This window comes from Protomyctophum parallelum (assembly GCF_964188405.1).
Source record: "Protomyctophum parallelum genome assembly, chromosome: 23".
Taxonomy (NCBI): domain Eukaryota; kingdom Metazoa; phylum Chordata; class Actinopteri; order Myctophiformes; family Myctophidae; genus Protomyctophum; species Protomyctophum parallelum.
Genome location: NC_139715.1, coordinates 11,676,093 through 11,698,016, shown reverse-complemented (window position 1 = coordinate 11,698,016; position 21,924 = coordinate 11,676,093). Strand labels below are relative to the sequence as shown.

Sequence of the window (21,924 nt, the reverse complement as noted above, 5' to 3'; positions counted from 1 at the left end):
CATTAATTCTGGTCTGATAAAGCCAATCCCGCGACTACATAGCCGCTGTGCCACTTAAGAATGACTTTAAATATGTGAATTAATCAGACTTACTGAGACTCGTGTTTTTGTCTGCTGTCTCAAATTGACTCCAAAAGCTTTGCCATTGACTCACGGTACAAATATATAGCCAAAAGCAGGAAATCATAGTGGAGGTAGGCTATAAAAAGGGGGAAAAAACTTACAGTGAGGGGGAAAAGGGGTGGGTTTCGAATTGCAGCGTCCGGATAGGTGCCCTTTGAGAGCGGGCCCTTTGAAGGAGTCAAGGGATTCGCATGTCTTAATGACTGTTGGTGGGGCGTTCGCGTTCCACATTTTGGTGGCATAGGAGCGAAATGAATTTAGACCCTTACATTTGTGCCGAATCTGTGTTGCACATGGTTTGTTGAACTCCCTCTGGTGTTGTGCGTGTGGACTTCGTAAGTATTTAGACAGGTACATGGGTATCTTTGGTGTATCGAATCTTGTGAACCAGACTGATCTTGACTTGAATTCATACGTAACTAGTAGGCTATGGCCATACCATCAAAAGGCAACCGCACCAGGACCAGGTGCATGCATGTTTACTTTCACTTTCACTTTGGGCATCACTGTGGCAGCGTGTGCAATATGGCTTTTGGAAGCTTTCCGGTCGTAGTAATAACAATCATCGTTTTCTACATCTTTTTTGGAGAAGCCGACAATGGTGAGTAGGCCTCTAGTAGCCTGATTTATTGATTGAAATATTTATTAACAGTTTGCAGAATTACAGTACATTTCAAGCACAAACTCAATACAAAGACTTAACTGTGAGTGGACGACCCAATTAAGCATTACACTTGTTTACAAGAGGGTCCACCTTGTTCAATTCATCAAAACATTTAGAGACGTACAAATATAGACACTTCTATAGGCTATAGTCAAAGAACAGAACGGGAATTCATCATATTAAAGGGAGGTAAAAAGGGAAAAGAAACATATAGGCCGAGGGGCGTCGGTACAGCCAGGATATAGTTTCATGCTCTCTGAACGTAGGTTAGCTATTATCAGTCCAAGTTCCAAAGTCCATGTATCATTTATACGCTCCTCAGTCGCTAACTGACTGAGATTTCATTGGTAAAAGCCAGTTTTATCAGTTCGAGGGGCGCTTTGCCCTTCAGCCGGTTATGTGCATGATGTACTTGCTCTGTGAGGGGAGGGGTATTCAGAGCAGGGGTCTTTAGAGTTTTTCAGTTCTCCTTTAGCTGAGAGAGATGGAACAGGGACCTACCATATACCAATATTTTGAATAACATTGTGTATTGTGTAAACTTGCAGAACCGGCTTTTCATAGATTTCATAGATAGCCACAAAACGTGGTTGACACTCATCACCATCATTGGTGTTGTGTAATGCATGTTTGTTCGTTTGTTTTATGCTCATCCTTATTTTCTAATAATATTCTGGATTAATGTGTACTTTCAGACACTTAAACCATGTTAACTTGACCTCGTAACTTGGTCTCCAACTCTACACACACACACACACACACACACTGCTCTTGAATTCCCTGCAGGTCTAAAAGAATGACAAACGATACATCTTTTCCACAGCTGAGTCCAGCAAACCTCGCTACGTTTCCAGAGGCGAGAGTGTTACCCTGAGTCCTGCGATGACCGGGACTCCTACTGACATCCTCTGGACTCACGGCAAGAACAAGGCCGTTGAGTGGGAGGGCAACCCTGGCGACCCTGCAGCTCAACCCATCTACAGAGAATACAACAAGTTCAAGGGCACAGTCACTCTCAACGCCGCGACAGGAGAGCTCACCATCAGGGGGCTGACAACAGCCTTAAGCGGCTTGTATGAGATAGAGTACACCGTTGATAAGAGGCTCCATCGCCACAGTGAATTGGTGGAAGTGCTTGGTAAGTGCTGAGAAGAACCATTTGTTTATTAACATAACTAATTTAGCTGGCCACACGTGCAATCCATAACATCACGTCCATAACACATGCCATCGCCAAAATGTCTTTACTGTCAGTGATTCTCAAAAAAGATCATGTCAAGGATGTGTGTATGTATTTGGACCTAAATCCAAAAGAAAGTACTCACATCTCTAAAAAAAACGTTCAAGTGCTGAACAAAAAGATACGGTACAGGAGAAGGAGATGTTGTCCGCAAAACAGTGTGCAGACTAGGCCTTCTCCTGTATGTATTTGGACCCCCACCTTAAAATATTTTGTGCCAGAGTACCTGGCTGGTGGTCTGTGGAAACATGAACGTTTAAGTAATACACAGCTGTAATGAGGTTCAATCAGTCGAGTTAACCAATAACCACAAAGATAACCACAAGATAAGGAGTGTGCGTGCGTGCGCATGCACACACACAAGTGACTCATCAGATCAGAATCTCACTAGCTTTGCCTCTAATAATTTCTACATTCCAGACATCTTTCCTCCCTCCTGCACTCTTCCCTCCCCCACTCACACCCCCCCCCCTCTCTCTCTCTGATTTAAGTTGTTTTCTTTGTTCTTTCACACCTCTTCTCCTTCATCATTCCATTGTTGATTTCGTCCACCATAACAAATTATCTGTGACCCACAAATTGGTCCCGACCCACTGTTTCCCAATGACGTGGTTACTAGTGAACAAGTTACAGTTACTAGTTACAAGCTCACAACATGGTGCGAAGCGACACTATTGTGAGCTTGTAGATATGAGCGCTGCGCCTGTCACAGACATGCGCAAAGCAAGTTCATTCACTGACTGTCTCACTGACATTAAGGGCTGGATGTAGCCCTAACCCTCAACTTTTTACAGTTGAATGAGACAAAATCGGAGATCATCATCTTTGGTCCCCCGAACTCCACACAGGCACTCGTTCCTGAGCTTGGTAGCCTATCACCCAATGTGAAGGAGGTAATTTAGGTGTGCTGTTCGGCTCTGGCCTCTCCTTTACTCCCCAAATAACACGAGTCGTTCAAACATGCTACTAACAATTAAGGAATATAGACAGAATAAAAAAAAATCCTGTCACCTGTGGACTTAGAAAATGTAATTTATGCTTTTATTTCTTCTCGTCTAGATTATTGTAACTCTATTTATTCCAGTCTCTGCAAAAAATCGTTATCCCGCCTACAATTAGGACAAAACTCAGTTGCTAGACTGTTAACCAACTCCAAAAGACGCGACCACATCACCCCCATATTAGCTACTCTCCATTGGTTACCCGTTAGTTTCAGAATTTATTTAAATTTTTTACTCCTCCTTAGCTCCTAGCTGTCTCTGACATGCTGAAACCCTACAGGCCTGTGCGCCCACTCAGGTCCTGAGACAAGGCCCTCCTGGAGACGCCTGCAGCTCAGCTTGTCACTAACCTAAGATATGCAAAATCAGTATCCACGTTTAAATCTCTCCTGAAAACCCAACTTTATGTTAAAGCCTTTTCTTAATTGTCATTTTTGTATTGTGTATGTTGTGTATTTTGATGCCTGCTATTGCATGGATTGTTCTTTTGTTGTTTTCTCTTGATGTAAAGCACTTTGTGACTTTGTCTAGAAATGCGCTATATAAATAAATAAATAAACATTATCATTCAGGAAACAGTTGTTTGACAATGTTTGACAACCATAATAAATATATTGCTCATTTTATATTCAATAAATATATATTTCATCCATTCATGAGTTCTTTTTTTTGGTATTGAGCTAAAACCGTTTGGGAACCACTCGTGTAGTAGGGTGTAAATGTATTTCTTTCTAACTATGTCTTACCATCTCTCTCTCTGAATGTTTCTACAGAGCCGGCATCCAAGCCTGAGATCACGTGTGACCGCTCCAACGACACTGCAGTGACTCTCCGCTGCTCAGCAGCCCAGGGCAGTCAGCTGCAGTACCGCTGGTCAGGGCTCGGCCTGAGCAAAGAACAGCAGGAGTCTGTGGTTATTACCACCACAGAGGAGGGCGTGTACACCTGTGAGGTGACGAACCCGGTCAGTCGTGAACGACGTAACTTTAACACTACGTCGGAGTGTGGTAAGAAAGAACCCCAAGGATGATTGTTATAACATTTGAGTCTGTTGTTATAACACTGGTTCCCAAACATTGGGTCAGGACCCATTTGTGAGCCGCGGACACATTTTTATGGGTTTCTAAAAATCTAAATTTCCATGAATTAATAACATGCGTTATTCGTGACAATCGTGATGAAATACAAGAAAGAAATCCACAAATGTTTTAAAACGTGAGCTTGTAGATCTGCTATTTTCACTAGTTTGGGTCCCAGTGCAAATATCAATTTTCTTTTTTTGGGTCCTGAGCTAATAGGTTCGTGAATTACTGTGCTATAAGATGCTTTCAGCCAGACAGGCTTACAATGAGTGAGGGGGACATAATTTTCTTGCTCGGGGGGAATCTTGTCATAGATAATAGCCCATTAATGGACAGACAGATGCCTGTCAGTAAGACAGAGGACATACGCATAAACAAGTGTGATCCTGCAACAGCTAGTTTGCTGTTTGACAGTCAAGTGGGGATGCGTGTGGACACAGTTATGTGGGCCACACGTTTATGAACCGAATCATTTCAGATGTGTGCAGATGAACACTGGGAACTCAACATTAAACTCTCTTTCCTTCACAGGCGTTAACAATGATACTAATTAAGGGTCTGTTCCATACATAGAGTATTAAAAGGATAGAGACTGATCTGGCGCGAAGCTCCGCCCCCTCCGCTATTCATGTCAGTGGAAGTTGCTCAGTGGCGTTTTGAAGCACCCGGAAGGACTGTCTACTTCCGCCTTTTTTCGATTTGGACACCCAAATGCGGAAGTGCAACCGAGCGCTCAATGTTAAAGCCCAGCTGCACGGGATTTCCTCGTCATGAATCCACGGGTCCGCCTGCAGTCCTTCCTCTTACCACTAGGGCCCAGTGCTTCAACGTTGGAGCGCCTCACTGGCCCCTTGGTTCCATAGTGTGCAAGGACCCCATAACTCTTGAGAGTGTACAAGTGGAACCATTTGGTTCCATTTGTACACTCGCAGTATTACACACCCGTACAGGGCCATTTGGAACCCACTCAAGGACACTTTGAGACACACTGGTGTAGCAGAGTGTTTCCAGTGAGCCAACATGCACAATAGCAGCATCCTGACTCTGTTTGACCAAAATGGACCGAGCCTTCATTAGTATCAACGGTAACACCTGAAGGAGGGAAGGGACAAGTTCTGTCCAAAATGGCATGTGTGCATAGAGCCCATTAAAAGTACACTTTGTGCATTTCATTTTCTTGTGTCTAACATTAGCTCATTAGACATGCTGTCTGATATTACTTTGTTATTGCCCATTGTGTTAAGTATTTAAATGAACCAAATAAGCCTCTTCAGATATGTGTTATTGTGTGGCTAACCATTCATTATCCCTGGTTCATTCCATATAATTCATACAGTATACTATATATATATATATATATATATATATATTCATACACACAGACAGATAGACAGAAATCATGGATGTGTCTCCCACATTTAGGTGTAATTAACTTACTTGAAAGCAAATGAAACCCAGTAATGTAATAATGTTTTTCTCCTAAGTGGATCCTACACTACCTATACCAGTAGCTGTTGCTGTGGTTTTTGGAGTGGTTGGTGGTTTGCTTCTTCTCCTCCTTGTCGGCTGGCTGATTGGTGTGAAAACATCTAGTAAGTGTCTCTACCAATTTTAGGTTACACATAACATACAAATTGCTTACCAGTTACTGCTCGTGCTCAGCAGCTACGTGCAGTGTCAAATCATTTGCTGCTCATCATTTTTGTTATGTTCAGAATTGTTCTGATACCACTGTTGCAAATTACTCAGTTGCAGCCTAAAATGTCTAGTCTAAGCACCGATCCTAGGGGTGTGAATCTTATTTTGTTTTTGATTCTTGGGGTCGATTCAATATATATTTTCAAATGATGTCAAAGTGGTTAAGGTGATGCCCAGTGCTATATTAAAACATTTTTTATCTTTACTGATAGACAAGTTCAAGTATCAAGATTGGTATCACGAAGGGAAGAATTCTATCGGCACTGATGGCACATCTCTAACATTGTTATGTTGTCGCTGTGTTTGAATCTCAGAGCTTTTCAGAAATAGGATTCCTCCCACTTTGAGGGATAAATTCCCTGGGCCTCTGAAGAGATGGTTTTTTCCTGAAGGTGAGTGAGCTTGAGAACTTCATTTGAGCAGTTTGTGATGTGACTTGGTCTGGAGTTGAACCTCCATTCATATTAACGCATTATAATTATAATTAATGTCATTATAAAATTAATAATAGTATCCATAGGGATGAGCATACCAGCCATATAACACATGATATCTGTGTGTTCATAATACACCTCCAATCATTTAATCCCGCAGACGGGGCCCTTCACCCAATTTCAACCATATCTTCATATATTATTTGATCCTTAATGCTCATTATAAGAGTAGAATTATAGAGAGCATTCATAAATCATAGGTGCTTGTGTTTTATAAATCAGAAAACAAATCCGGAAGTACACGCCCCAAAACTTGAATGCATAACAATGTGAAGTGAATCAGATCTTTTCCTCTCTACTCAGTGACAGCAGTCGGTGATGGAGATCCACCAATCATTTTCTATCATTCATTCATTCATTCTTGAATGTCCCTCCATGTGGAGGCTGGTCTGCTAAAAGGACATTCCTTCACAAGGAATAACACTTCATCGGTGTCTTTGTTTTTATAACACACTTGTATTTCAGCTGGACACAGAGATCCAATTAAGCATCATATACCTAGAAAACTGCTTTTCATGTGTTCATCAAAATAGCTGACATTTGTTTTGTTCTTTATTTATTCTCCAACTACTGTATGTACCACCACAGATACATGTTCCAGTGGTACTGACCCATCCAATCCTGAAGCCATAAGAGAAGATCAGTCCAGTTCACCTGCTGTTGCCAACAAAGGAAAGGTTAAAATGCTAGAAAATGCTAGTGAAAATGTACCATTGTTACAGAACACGTCCAACAATGACCCACAGGCGAAAGATAACGACAATAATGGACAAAGGACACACAAAGTCAAAAGGACATCGTTCTTGCACCTGAACAGCGGGACGAGGGACGACGTGTCCGCACATGACACATCGGTGCCGGAGGGCACGAGGGATGTCCCTCAAAGGTCACCCGCCCCGCCGAAACCCCCGAGGCTCTCTCTGCACGCGCCCAACAAGGATCCAACACCAGAGAACCCGACGGGAGGAGAGGACGCGGGAGGAGAGGCTGAGGAGCAGGGGATGGTGAGTGAAGGAGGACAAGTCACAGAGGATGCGAGGGAGCTCAGGGAGGTGCAGGTTGCGTCCGGCGGAGGCGAGTGTGTAGCGCGGGCGGAAGGGAGTGAACGTCAAAACGGGACGGAGGACGCAGCAGGTGATGCGTGGCCGGCCTCGGAGGACAGCCTGAGTGGATCTGCCCCCGTCTCGCCGGGCGCACACGTCCGCTGTCCCAGCGCAGCGGCTGCAAGTGAGGAGCAGATTAGAGAGGAGGACAACACAGAGGAGGACAGAATGGAGGAGGGAGGAGATAATGAGGACAGAGGAGGAGGACAGAGAGGAGGTGTACCATTCTGACACAGCCAAAACGGAGACTTTGCCACCGCCCCGAACCCCACCAGCATGTGAAAATGCAGCCCTCCCTGACACCGCTTCCACCAACACTACACCTCCTGAGAATTCACCTGGAGCACTTCATAAGCAGGCTGTTTCTCCAAAACAGTCTGACTCTGGTGATCTGAACATCTCTGAGCGCAAAGAAACTCTCCAAAGCCATGATCGGTGTGATGCACTCCCAGAACATTCTACAGGCTAACATGCTTGTTTACATAACCGGGTTTAATTTGACTCTCCTTCATGCACTTTTCCTAATCCTGCAACCCTGCGATATACTATGAAACCCATCTGTTACTCTGAGGTCTGTATACCTGCTACTACTGACCTACTGGATTACCGGTACATGGTATACAATGGTTGACACTATTGCGGTAGAAGAGGATGCATACACAGAGAATATTGTATTTTGATACTGATTTGTTTTTGTCATGGAACTCTAAGAATAACAAAACACATACAATTAATGTTCTTTATCTTTAGACATAGAGACCTCTTTTGAAAAGATCTTAGGCTACACACACTGAAGCTGTTCTCTCTTCTATTCCCTGTTACAGTAGTTAAGCAAAATACCTACAATCAGTTCGTAGGTTGACCAAGAACACTTTACATACCTAGGTATCCATGTTATTGTTACAACATAATTTTACAAAGAGGGACCTGGAATGGTGGTCAAACCTTCCCTTGTAGGGTTTATTAATTCTGTTAAAGTGACTACAGTCATAAAAACTAGTAGGTTTTCATTCTCTAACTTTATGTGGAATACACCCGCTCCAAATCGGAGGGTCTGCCAGGTCTGACCAACGTAATATTTCCATTGCATCCCACTGTAGTCCAGTAATAATGTAATTTGACCTCAAACTAATTGCAACAAAAAATAACTCAGCTGATTTTGTATCTTCACTATATCCTGAATAACAGAAGAAAAGTTGCCTGGAATTGTCTGAGGGGAAAGTTTTGAAACCATTAGTTTTGCACGAAAAACACTCCTTGGGCTAAATAGCCATCTTGACAAAATATGTAAGAGGTCAGTGCACATTTGGGCAACTTTCTTTCTGTTATTCAGGATATTTTGAAGATACAAAATCAGCTGAGTTTATTTTATTTTATTTTTCAATTTGTTTGAGGTTGACCCCTTTTTATTCCATAGATTGCCTGTACTATTGTATTTTGGGTTTGGGATAGGTGCAAGAAAAGGTTCTAGCCTAGAAAAAACAGGTAGTGAAAACAAACCCACCCTATTGCATGGACCCCTTGCTTCTACAGTAGCCTACATAGATTTCTCCCTGTTTTTGTCCTGAAGAAGTAGGGTCAAGGTGGGCTTGAATATTAATAATTCACATTTTAATTCATTCCTTGGATCAGAATTGTATAGAATACTGTGTTGATTTGTCTCTGCATGCTGTTTGTTGTGCTATTTTTATATTCTTTAAAATGTTTGGTTCAGGATAGTTGTATATAACCCTTGGACATTTTTCCATTCTAGCACGCGTGGACCCTCGCGTGGACTACTGATGTTACTCATCATACAGTACAGTACAGTACAGTGTATGTTATCAATCGGACGTGCTAAACAGAAGCACGTATGGCAGAACACAATTATAACAGGACTTTTGCTGCTTTGCTGCTTTGACTATGTAATCTGTTCTTGTTATGGCAATCTGAAATTGCAGGTTTCCCCAAAAACAAACGTATACAACTAAAAGGTTGGTCAGATCACCATAACAAGGACAGATTACATAGTCAAAGCAACAAAGCACAAGTGAACTGGCTATAGCCTCCAGAGAGCACATGGGTTAACCCATTCTGACCTGAGATCAGATTCATACGAGGTTTCCGCCGGACACACACTGGTCTGATGAACCCATTCTGACCTGAGATCAGATTCTAAAAATGTCAGTCGCTCTTCGATTTTTCAAAAATAGCAGACCTACAAGCTCGTATCGCGCCACTCGGTGGCGCGATATGAGCTTGTAGATCTGCTATTTTTAAATAGCTAAAGCATAACATGATGCTGACACCAAAATGGGTGCCCGTTCAGAATGGGTTAAAAAATACAAGCTAGGTTTGTCCAACTCCAGCTTAAAGGACAACTTTAGTTTTTTTCAACCAAGGTTCATGTTTTAGGTTGTTATTAGAGAAACTAAAAGGTGAGTGTTAATTTTCTTTCATTTGCTGCTTTCTTTCGTTTTGGGGATTTTAGAAGTTTTTGACAGGGGGGCGGGGGCATTCGAGCATGGGGCTAAATATGTAAAAAAAAAAATACAAAATATTATGTCGATTTATTATTTTATTATTTACTATAGTCCTAATAAACCCCAAGAAATTACATCTGGCCACAAAAGATCACAGGATCTACTGAATGTGTCAAACTGACATATTGAGCCTATACACACAGTATAAGCCTTCCCCCAGTAGGCTACCTTCACATTCAGTAGATCCTTTGATCTTCTGTAACCAAATAAATCACCATAACATTTTGTGAAAAAATACATATTTAGCCCCATGCTCGAAAACGAAAGAAAGCAGCAAATGAAAAAAAATTAACACTCATCTTTTACTTTGTCTAATAACAACCTAAAACATGAACGTTGGTTGAAAAAAACTAAAGTTGTCCTTTAATATGATGCTTAACATCTACACTCACAGGGCCCAGAGTATTTTATGGATTACCCATTATACCAGAGCCAGCATTGCATTTACTCGCCCAAGTGCAGAATAAATATGGGTAAATGCTCTTTTAGATGTGGAGCAGTTAATTGGATTTTTTTTTTCTGCCCATCAAGAGCGTAAGTATAATCATATACTAAAAAACGACAAAACGTGGCTCCTACCTTTTAGATAGTGTTGTAGATTAACACAGTTTTCAGTTAAAGTTATTTATTTATGCTGTTAAAAGATCTTATAGTTGTATAGTTTAGAGTGGGCTGTTTGTATAGACCAAGGACCACATCACAATGGAAATGCATAACATAAGACTTTGACTTTATTGTATGTATGTACTGTATTTCTCTTTCAAGGGAAAATCTCGTTCAAATAAATAATCAGTCACCTACAGATCTTTAAACACTGGCATCTTTTGTTGAGATTCTGAAACCGTAACTGCCCCTTCCCAACTTCCAATTATGAACTCTTTGCTCAGTATCTAGAAATTAGCCCGGTCCTCAAGGCACGTCAAACTGTTCTGGGGTCTGTGCTGTGGTTAACAACATTTGATTTAACTGATAAAACAAAATTATGATTAAACAGGTGTACAGTATTTGTAGTACCTCTGCCTGGACACTAGATGGGGCACTTAAATAATGTATGGTTCAAAGTCAAACTGTTCGGAGAAAATAACACTCGTCACACTAATAACAACCTAAAACATGAACCTTGGTTGAAAAAACCCAAAGTTGTCCTTTAAGTAAAACATTTAAGTACTTTTTCCACCACTGGATATTGTTTTGTTATAACATAGTGATTCTAGTTTACTTTCGGTTTCGATCCCCCGGGGGCGGGAACGCCTCTCACAATGAAGAGACTAACCCCCACAGGAAACCATATTGCCTCCCCAACTTACCCAAGAAGACACTAGTCCGCCATTAACGTTTGTGTGTGCCTGCCCTGTATGGTTGTGTTGTGTATTGTTAGTAACTAGTAATATGCATTGATGTTTTACTGATCGATCATCAACATGACGGCGCGTCTCCTCAGAGCTGTGTGGTTCGTCTGTGTGTTGACAGCAGCCGGACTCATCCCGACATCAGGTATAGGAGAAGTTTAAGTCACTACAATACTTTTAATGTGGCTCTGCAGCCATGGGCACACCCTACTCATGTTCGGGTCTTTCTGGTTTAAAACCCCCCACAAAAGTTCAATTATTGTAATAATCTTTGCTTAAGAAATTCAGCCAAATGGGCTATCGGCTGCAGTCACGGTAGCCTACAGTAAGTGTACAATGCGCGAACAAATGTAATTATATATCCATTCTTTATTTTGTTTTACTGAGAATAAGGTTAGAAATGCATGTTTCCGTTTCAGGGCTAGGGTTAGGCTAGCCCTGGAACATGACTGCCATGATGATTATCATGCAGAAACTTTGCCCTGTTTTTTGCGCTCGCTGCATTTACAAGATTTCCGTATATATTCCGTATAACATTCAGATTTCAAATGTACTCACAAAGTGTCCCACGGGTGTTAGTTAGTAGCAGCGCCAGCGATTAGAATTGCTGCGTCCCGCGTTGTTTAATAAAAAGCATTTTTGTCCGAGCTCCCCGGCTACTTTTTTCAAACGGGGTTCGTTTGGGAAATCCACAGTTGCACACCGGGAGCGCACTCGCCTATTAGTCTGTATTGGCAGGGCAGTCAGCGTACCTATATCGAACACACCGAGTGCCACCCTCCTCCCGACCGATAGGGGCGCGTAGTTGAAAGCCAATGGCAAAATAACACCTCGGATAAAAATGCTTTTTATTAAACAACGCGGGATGCAGAAATTCTAATCGCTGGCGCTGCTACTAACTAACACCCGTGGGACACTTTGTGAGTACTTTATATTTGAAATGCGAATGTTTATATATTTTAATTCTTTGTAAATGTAGCGTTCGCAAAAACCAGGGTGAAGTTTCGTCTTCAGTTTCAGTTTCGATTCATGACTCGTATGAATACGAGAGTCATGAATCATGGCTAGGGTTAGGCGTATAGTTTTACTGACTGGGGTATAACGCTATCCGGTTAAGTTTAGGAATAGTGTTAGGTTTGGTTAAGGTTAGGATTTAGGTTAGGTTTAACCGTTCAAGCATTATTTGGTTTGGTTACTTTAGGATGATTTCCTTTTGACTATATAGTTGTGTATATTTGTACTTCTCTAATGTTTTGATGAATTGAAAATGGTGGGCCATATTGTAAACAAGTGTAATGCTTTATGGTGTCCACTCACTGTTACCAGTTTTTGTATTGAGTTGTAGGCCTACTTGAAATGGGGGGGGGGGGGGGGGGGGAGGGCGGGGTTGGTAAATGGGTTTGGTATGTAAGCTGAATTCCTTGATTGTAAGTTAACAGGCTATATTCACGTGAATTATGAGTCTCGCGTGCCTGTATCTGTTAAATCGTTTATAACACTGACAATGTGAAGAATGGTTAATTATAAATATAATATTACATTCCTCCAAATAGCTGACATCAGCAGACCGACTTGAGCATATCATTTATTTTTTAGCATAGTAGAATATGTTGGAAATTCCCCCTGGTCACAGTGGTCACTGGTCAGTCAGAATGACTGAACACTGAACAGTGTAACAAACCCCACGGGCACCCAGTAGTTTATAAAAAAATATATTTTAAAGCATGTACTTTTTTCTACTCCAGTTCTTGAACTCTTCAAGTAGGCCTACACATTTTGGCTGAGTAATCACTTGTAGTTGAGTTGACCAGGAAATTGGAATAGTATACCCTAGCTCTGGTCCATAGCCCTGAGGTCCATACTATAGCCCCCCTAATGCAAAGGCATTAGGGCTATGGACCAGAGTCTATACCCATTACCCTGACTCAATTCTGGGGTCTAGTAGGCTACTGCCTACTAGTTAAGACACACATTAATGTATGGGTCTTTTGGATTTTGTCATGAAGAGATTGTTGTGTTTTGGTTTATTTTATGATTATGTTATTTGTACACTAGAGTAGTTTACTGCTAAACAGTTCATTATGATTATTGGCTACCACAGCGGTTTAATTTGACTGAAATCCTTTTCTCCACAGCCCAGGAAGAAAAGAAATATGTAAAACTGGGAGGAACGCTTGAAGTGCTTCCAAATATCCCCCCTGGCAGTGTTACTGGACCCATCACTGGCATCATGTGGAAACATGGACAAGATATGGCAGTAGAATGGGACAAGGCCGATGGTCCTGACGTGGATTACTACGGGCCCTACAAGCACCGCACACATTTGAATAAAACAACGTTCAAGTTGGTCGTCCGGAATATGTCCATAATCGACGGTGGCATATACTCTGTGGAGATAAACGGTCGAATGCAGCGCCATACTTTCAAGACTGTATTCATTGGTAAGTATGAATTGGGGGAGTGAAAGATAGGTGTACTGTACAGTGTATACAAGCAGAGTCACGTTCACCACCAACTGTCTGATGCTGGTGGTTGTTGTGTGTGTCGCTAGAATACAAGCTGTGTTTAAAATGTAAAAAAAAACATAGAACTCCAACCCCTTTAAGTTTTTAATAATGACAGCTTGTCATACTTACAAATCGGGAGAATGGAACTTTGTGAGCAGCTGAAGAGGGTATATTATATCCCTAGCTCTGGTCCATAGCTTTCTAGCATTTCACTTCTCAAGGTTGAGGCATTCAACTGTTTGACTGTCCTTTGCTGCCTGCTTCCATAGAACATGAATGGGAATCTTTTGGGGGGAGAAATAAATCAGCACACTTCCCCTATGAGTATCAGTGTCATAACCATAACCTGAGGAAGATCACCCAGCTAACATGTTTTGTTTTCACACACATTCATCCTTTTTCCTCAACAGTGGATGTCCCAAAGCCAGAGGTGAAACACAAGCCACTGACTTGTTCAACTGATAGTCCCGATTGCTTTCTGGTCTGTGAAGGAAACATCAAAGATGCAGGTCCGGTAACCTATCGCTGGAAGACAATGAAAGTGAATGGTGAAGTGAAATGGATTGACTCTGCACAGACTCCTGAACAGTTGACTATCTTCAACAATGAAGAAGGGAAAACGATCAAAACATTCTCTTGTGAAATGAAAAACCCGGTCGGTGAGATGCTGAGTGACCCCTATACAAACCTATTTTATGGTATGTACTTTACTCCACGATGTGTAGGAATTTAATCACTCTCTCTTAATCTAAGTTGTTTTCTGATAATAAGAGTGTTTTCTGATAATATATATATTTTAAAAGTATGTTGTTATATAAGTGGTGCTCAAACCTTTGCATGTCAAGGACCCCCAAAATTATATGTATTTTACCACGGACCGCCATCTCAAAAATATTATATATGCACACAGTTTTCGTTGAAGAGGTGAACACCGAAACGGTGGTTAGTAAAAACTGAGAGATATGTTGAGTACATTTGCGGTGAGTGGTGACCACCGTGGCGGGACGTGATAGTTCTTGGTGGTCACCTCTTCACCGAGAACTGGACTATGAATAGGCTTTAACTCTTCCTACTGTACTTCTAGTCTTTCCTTCACAGGCGTTAACAATGATACTAATTAAGGCTGTTCCATATAGTGTGCAGTGGTTCTCAAATATTTTTTATTTCAAGGACCTCATAACTCTTGAGAGTGTACCATTTGGTTCCATTTGTACAGTCGCAGTATTACACACCCGTACAGGGCCATTTGGAACCCACTCAAGGACACTTTGAGACCCACTGGTGTAGCAGAGTGTTTCCAGTGAGCCAACATGCACAATAGCAGCATCCTGATTCTGTTTGACCAAAATGGACCGAGCCTTCATTAGTATCACCGGTAACACCTGTGAAGGAAGTAGGGAAGGGGCCCAAGTTCTGTCCAAAATGGCATGTGTGCTGTAGGAGCATTTATCAGTCTCACGATCTCAGCAGAGTGAAGGATATCAGGACACAGGACTCATCTCAATAGTTTCAGGCATCGTTCTTTATTTTCATGTTTCCCGTCAAGTTACAGCAGAGCAACAGCATACTTCCATCATCCCTCCTCCCAATCCATGAAAACCCTTCCCTCTTTATTCTCATCAAACACACTCACAAGAATAGCATTGACAGTCAGTAACAGGTGATCATACTAAAACATGTCCTTCCTTGGTTTGTGGGAGGAGAGAGAACAACAGGATATATGTGGCACGTACTATAGGAAGCTGGTCTGATTCTAAATGGAGTAGCTTACACAAATACAGTGGTCTAGCTAAACAACTGACAGGTTTGGGTCCTGCACTCCATGGGCTACCCCCCTAGGAGAGAGGGAATGGCTCATGGTGCTTGTTTCCATTTCTAGAATACAGGCTACAGTGCCACTTGAAAATGAGGCAATAGTGAATGATGGATTAAATGAGATGATAAGACAGTAACCAATCATGTGTATATTCAATTGTATAATTGTTTTCCACTTATGGCATTCTAAATTTCCACCACAGTGCATAGAGCCCATTAAAAGTACACTTTGTGCATTTAATTTTCTTGTGTCTAACATTAGCTCATTAGACCTACCTGACATGCTGTCGGATATTACTTTGTTATTGCCCATTGTGTTAAGTATTTAAATGAACCAATAAGCCTCTTCAGATATGTGGTATTGTGTGGCTAACCATTCATTATCCCTAGTTCATTCCATATCATTCATACAGTATATACACACAGACAGATAGACAGAAATCATGAATGTGTCTCCCACATTTAGGTGTAATTAACTGTTTACTTGAAAGCAAATGAAACCCAGTAATGTAATAATGTTTTTCTCCTTAGTGGATCCTACACAACCTATATCAGCTGTTGCTGTGGTTTTTGGAGTGGTTGGTGTTTTGCTTCTTCCCCTTGTCGGCGGACTGATTGCTTTGAAAACATCTGGTAAGTTTCTCTACCAATTTTAGGTTACACATAACATACAACGTGCTTACCAGTTACTGCTCGTGCTCAGCAGCTACGTGCATTGTCAAATCATTTGCTGCTCATAACTTTTGTTATGTTCAGAATTGTTCTGAAGAATTTTAGGCTGCAACTGAGTAATTTACTCAGTTGCAGCCTAAAATTCTGGATCAAGAGTCTAAGCACCGATCCTAGGGGTGTGAATCTTGTTTTTGATTCTTTTGATTCAATATATATTTTCAAATGGGGTCAAAGTGGTTAAGGTGATGCCCAGTGCTAGATTAAAACATTTTTTGAATCGTTACTGATAGACAAGCTCAAGTATCAAGATTGGTATCACGAAGGGAAGAATTCTATCGGCACTGATGGCACATCTCTAACATTGTTATGTTGTCGCTGTGTTTGAATCTCAGAGACTTTAAGAACTAAGATTCCTCGCACTGTGAGCGATAAATTCCCTGGGCCTCTGAAGAGATGGATCTTTCCTAAAGGTGAGTGAGCTTGAGAACTTCATTTGAGCAGTTTGTGATGTGACTTGGTCTGGAGTTGAACCTCCATTCATATTAACACATTATAATTATAATTAATGTCATTATAAAATTAATAATAGTATCCATAGGGATGAGCATACCAGCCATATAACAGATGATATCTGTGTGTTCATAATACACCTCCAATCATTTAATCCCGCAGACAGGGCCCTTCACCCAATTTCAACCACATCTTCATATATTATTTGATCCTTAATGCTCATTATAAGAGTAGAATTATCGAGAGCATTCATAAATCGTAGGTGCTTGTGTTTTATAAATCAGACAACAAATCCGGAAGTACACGCCCCAAAGAAGAAACTACTGCCCTTGTCATTGATGGAGATAAACCAGTGGAAGGAAATGGAGGTAAGTCCTAATGGTTTCTATCATTCATTAATTCTTGAATGTCCCTCCATGTGGAGGCTGGTCTGCTAAAAGGACATTCCTCCACAAGGAATAACATTTCATCCGTGTCTTTGTTTTTATAACACACTTGTATTTCTGCTGGACACAGAGATCCAATCATAAGCATCATATACCTAGAAAACTGCTTCTCATGTGTTCATCAAAATAGCTGACAGGTAACAGGGACAGGTATGTTGAATGTATAACAATGTGAAGTGAATCAGATCTTTTCCTCTCTACTCAGTGAGAGCAGAAGAAACTACTGCCCTCGTCATTGATGGAGATAAACCAGTGGAAGGAAATGGAGGTAAGTCCTAATGGTTTCTATCATTCATTAATTCTTGAATGTCCCTCCATGTGGAGGCTGGTCTGCTAAAAGGACATTCCTCCACAAGGAATAACATTTCATCCGTGTCTTTGTTTTTATAACACACTTGTATTTCTGCTGGACACAGAGATCCAATCATAAGCATCATATACCTAGAAAACTGCTTCTCATGTGTTCATCAAAATAGCTGACAGGTAACAGGGACAGGTATGTTGAATGTATAACAATGTGAAGTGAATCAGATCTTTTCCTCTCTACTCAGTGAGAGCAGAAGAAACTACTGCCCTTGTCATTGATGGAGATAAACCAGTGGAAGGAAATGGAGGTAAGTCCTAATGGTTTCTATCATTCATTCATTCTTGTCTTTGTTTTTTTTTATAACACACTTATCACACACTTACAATCATAAGCATCATATACCTAGAAAACTGCTTCTCAAGTGTTCATCAAAATAGCTGACTTTTGTTTTGTGTGTGTGTGTATAAAAGAATCACACCTGTGTGAACCGAGTGGTGCAATTCCCCCCCCTGCTCATGATACATACGGAGATTGCTGGTTGTAGGAGTGGTTGCACCACTCAAAAATAATAATAGTATCCATAGGGATGAGCATACCAGCCATATAACACATGATATCTGTGTGTTCATAATACACCTCCAATCACTTAATCCCGCTGACAGGGCCCTTCACCCAATTTCAACCATATCTTCATATATTATTTGATCCTTAATGCTCATTATAAGAGTAGAATTATAGAGAGCATTCATAAATCATAGGTGCTTGTGTTTTATAAATCAGACAACAAATCCGGAAGTACACGCCCCAAAACTTGAATGCATAACAATGTGAAGTGAATCAGATCTTTTCCTCTCTACTCAGTGAGAGCAGAAGAAACTACTGCCCTTGTCATTGATGGAGATAAACCAGTGGAAGGAAATGGAGGTAAGTCATTCATTAATTCTTGAATGTCCCTCCATGTGGAGGCTGGTCTGCTAAAAGGACATTCCTCCACAAGGAATAACATTTCATCCGTGTCTTTGTTTTTATAACACACTTGTATTTCTGCTGGACACAGAGATCCAATCATAAGCATCATATACCTAGAAAACTGCTTCTCATGTGTTCATCAAAATAGCTGACAGGTAACAGGGACAGGTATGTTGAATGTATAACAATGTGAAGTGAATCAGATCTTTTCCTCTCTACTCAGTGAGAGCAGAAGAAACTACTGCCCTTGTCGTTGATGGAGATAAACCAGTGGAAGGAAATGGAGGTAAGTCCTAATGGTTTCTATCATTCATTCATTCTTGTCTTTGTTTTTTTTTATAACACACTTACAATCATAAGCATCATATACCTAGAAAACTGCTTCTCAAGTGTTCATCAAAATAGCTGACTTTTGTTTTGAGTGTGTGTGTGTGTGTGTGTGTGTGTGTGTGTGTGTTGTGGTTCATCTTCATGTGTCTCTCTTTCACTCACTTACCACATCTCCCTCTCACCCGCTTGTTCCCTCTCTGACAATTTATGTTCGTTATTATGTTAGTTGTGTTGTGTTAACTAGTGTTATTTGGAAAAGCACAGGGACAGGTATGTTGAATGTATAACAATGTGAAGTGAATCAGATCTTTTCCTCTCTACTCAGTGAGAGCAGAAGAAACTACTGCCCTTGTCGTTGATGGAGATAAACCAGTGGAAGGAAATGGAGGTAAGTCCTAATGGTTTCTATCATTCATTCATTCTTGTCTTTGTTTTTTTTATAACACTTATCACACACTTACAATCATAAGCATCATATACCTAGAAAACTGCTTCTCAAGTGTTCATCAAAATAGCTGACTTTTGTTTTGTGTGTGTGTGTGTGTGTGTGTGTGTGTGTGTGTGTGTGTGTGTGTGTGTGTGTGTGTGTGTGTGTGTGTGCGTGTGCGTGTGCGTGTGTGAAGCTTGAACACCAGACCAGATTGATCCTGATTCACTGCTGTGGTATGTCTGTTTCTCTTCTGTTTACCACCATTTTCAATTTGTTTTTTCTTAATTTGTCTCTGTCACAGTCTTACTTCCATACTTCCAACAATTAACCAAACCCCCTCTCTCTTTCATATCTGTTCCAGGTGGCCACTCCTGACAAGGGATGTTGTATCACAATGAAATTAATTTGAACAACAAAGCAACACACCTCTTTAAAAATGCATTTGTCCCTAGGGGCAAGGTTTATATAAACCTATATCGGGAGCATTGCCCTCCATAATTATGACTGTTATACCGTTGAAATAACAAAAGCAGCATCTGAAATTGAAAAGTTTTGATGAGTCACAAATCACTGCTTGACCACACAGACTGTTACACAAACGCGTTGTCGCCGTTTGCCAGCCTGATCTTAGCTTCAGGAACCTTCTTTTAAAATACATTTCTTCCCATGCTTTAGAGAGCAGAGCACCTTTAAAGCAGCACAATGTAACTTTTTAAGTAAGTAAGTACATTTTATTTGTATAGCAGTTTTCACAGAAAACTCACAAAGTGCTTTACTACATACAACAGAAATAAAAAATAGCAAGAAACATTCAAATGATTAGAAACAACAAAACACAAATTGTACAATGTATCTCAGGAAAAACTCTTGGGTAATGAAGTCAAAGGGCCGATTCATACTCCTATTTTAGAGCCGAATAAAAGTCGGTTCGGCACTGTAGAGCCTACAATTTGACGTCATTTGAGGTTCGGGGGGGCGGGTACCGTCCTAAAGTTGGCTCTTCGGTGCTACTGAAAATGTCTGACGAGCCGAAATCATTTCGGCACTACAGCACCGAAACAGCGGTAAAATAGGAGTATGAATCGGCCCAAAGACGTTGCCTGCCATGTTATTAAGTGCCAAGTGGCCACTGATAAACTGCATAGCGCTGCTTTAACATAGTTTCAGTAATGTGCCATCATCATGTCAATTCAGTCAGCCATTTGGAAAAGACAAACTGTCTTGAAGAATTACCATTTACCATCGCTTGTAATCTATACCAAAATGGTTCATGTGTACAGAAGGTGGTTGATTCAGAAGCTAGTAATGTGGTTTACCTTATGTGACTTAATCTGACCTATTTTGAAAAACGTTGTAAATTGTGAAAATAACTGTAGCATTATTTGAACTATTTTAAAATGATTTTCAAAATAGGCAAAGAACATGTTTAGGCATAAGGGTAAGGAGTTGCGCAAGATAGGGCCCTCTGTGATTTATCATCAACAAGCCCTTTCCCATACAGTGAAGATGAATTTTAAACTTCATGGTTCATGTTTTAGTCTGTAAATGTCACATTATTTCCACAAGTTTCAGTTAAATCATATTTTTTTAACTATAATGTAATGTACCTTCAATCTGTATGTGCTAAAACCACTGTTTTAGTCTTATTTTATTCATAAGAGTATTGTGTTTTTTAAATGTGTGGTATATTTCTGTAATTTATTTTTTTGGAGGGGTGTGTGTGTGCACGGAGTAAATGTTATCACAGGCGAAACATAGATAACGGTAGAGACACAAAGTGCCTTCATAGCATTCCTGTGTAGATGACATGCCATCCAGGGCCTTTTCCTATTACTCAATGCTTGTGAAGTTTCCTTTAGGAGTCATAGAACACTTATTGAATCAGACAAAGATGTGTCCATCCAGAGAACATGTGTAACCCCAAAAAAAACATGATGGTGTGGTCACACTGCTGGCCTGGAGTGTAACGTTATTGTAAATCCTTAAACTCCATCACTGAGCTGCCACATCTTAAACTGTGATCTTCAGGCTTGATGGTCTTTATGATTGTGTACTTAGTCCTATTGGACTTATGGACTAGAGTACAGAAGAGTTAGATCTGACAATAGGGCAGGCAAGAAAAATATTTTATCTGTTAAACCTTTTATGATGCATGTGAAATCCATGATGGGAGTTGGATAGCAATCAAGACTGTTTTGATTGTATTATGTTAAATGTCTTTGTTTTGTCTCTCATATAGTATGATTATGAAAGCATATTTTGTGCATGTGACGTGTGGTATCCAACTTTATGTGCGCTGAGGTCATCAAACCCCTAGTGCTCAAAAGAATCAGGTTTAAGTGCACCGGCCGGGGTATTTTAAAATGTAGCTACACCCTTTTCTCGAGCAGTCCAAAAGGTGCCTTATGTAAATAATACCACTAACATTGTACTGAGATCAGGACAGTAATGATGGGGGTTATTATTTGATGCATTTTGTATACATTTTTGTGTGATTTTCAGTTGTGTATTTGTTTTGTATGAAAATGCCATGATATAAATGATGATATTATATAATGATAATGGTATAAAACTATAAATGCCTTGATATAGTCTGTAATATTACTGTAAAATATTGTTTTAAGGATTTGTGGCAAAGAGATAATGTGTTTTAATAAAATAA

At 40.6% G+C, this 21,924-nt stretch overlaps 1 protein-coding gene across 11 annotated transcripts; it reads left to right on the top strand.

The window, feature by feature from the left end:
• The first annotated feature begins 640 nt into the window (after positions 1 to 640).
• Positions 641 to 21,918, top strand: LOC310854435 (pregnancy-specific beta-1-glycoprotein 8). 11 transcript variants are annotated; one of them, XM_083759087.1, is made up of 13 exons: positions 641 to 724; positions 1,611 to 1,925; positions 3,802 to 4,035; positions 5,595 to 5,702; positions 16,663 to 16,740; positions 17,065 to 17,148; positions 17,432 to 17,494; positions 17,778 to 17,840; positions 18,395 to 18,457; positions 18,726 to 18,788; positions 19,158 to 19,220; positions 19,456 to 19,495; positions 19,624 to 21,918. In XM_083759087.1, the coding sequence occupies exons 1-12, from the start codon at positions 649 to 651 to the stop codon at positions 19,458 to 19,460; spliced, it is 1,215 nt and encodes a 404-aa protein (XP_083615213.1). In that variant the 5' UTR covers positions 641 to 648; the 3' UTR covers positions 19,461 to 19,495; positions 19,624 to 21,918. The 11 variants fall into 11 exon arrangements, with proteins under 11 accessions (XP_083615213.1, XP_083615210.1, XP_083615215.1 ...); XM_083759084.1 differs by lacking the exons at positions 641 to 724; positions 1,611 to 1,925; positions 3,802 to 4,035; positions 5,595 to 5,702 and adding exons at positions 11,254 to 11,421; positions 13,412 to 13,717; positions 14,194 to 14,481; positions 16,130 to 16,231; XM_083759089.1 differs by lacking the exons at positions 641 to 724; positions 1,611 to 1,925; positions 3,802 to 4,035; positions 5,595 to 5,702; positions 17,432 to 17,494 and adding exons at positions 11,254 to 11,421; positions 13,412 to 13,717; positions 14,194 to 14,481; positions 16,130 to 16,231.
• The last annotated feature ends 6 nt before the right edge of the window (positions 21,919 to 21,924 follow it).

Bases quoted from the DNA above. Each gene is read 5' to 3' on its own strand.
- LOC310854435 (XM_083759084.1), top strand. From the start codon at position 11,349: ATGACGGCGCGTCTCCTCAGAGCTGTGTGGTTCGTCTGTGTGTTGACA. The intron at 14,482-16,129 runs GTATGTACTTTA...TTTTCTCCTTAG, and splicing joins CTATACAAACCTATTTTATG to TGGATCCTACACAACCTATA. The intron at 16,741-17,064 runs GTGAGTGAGCTT...TTTATAAATCAG, and splicing joins GAGATGGATCTTTCCTAAAG to ACAACAAATCCGGAAGTACA.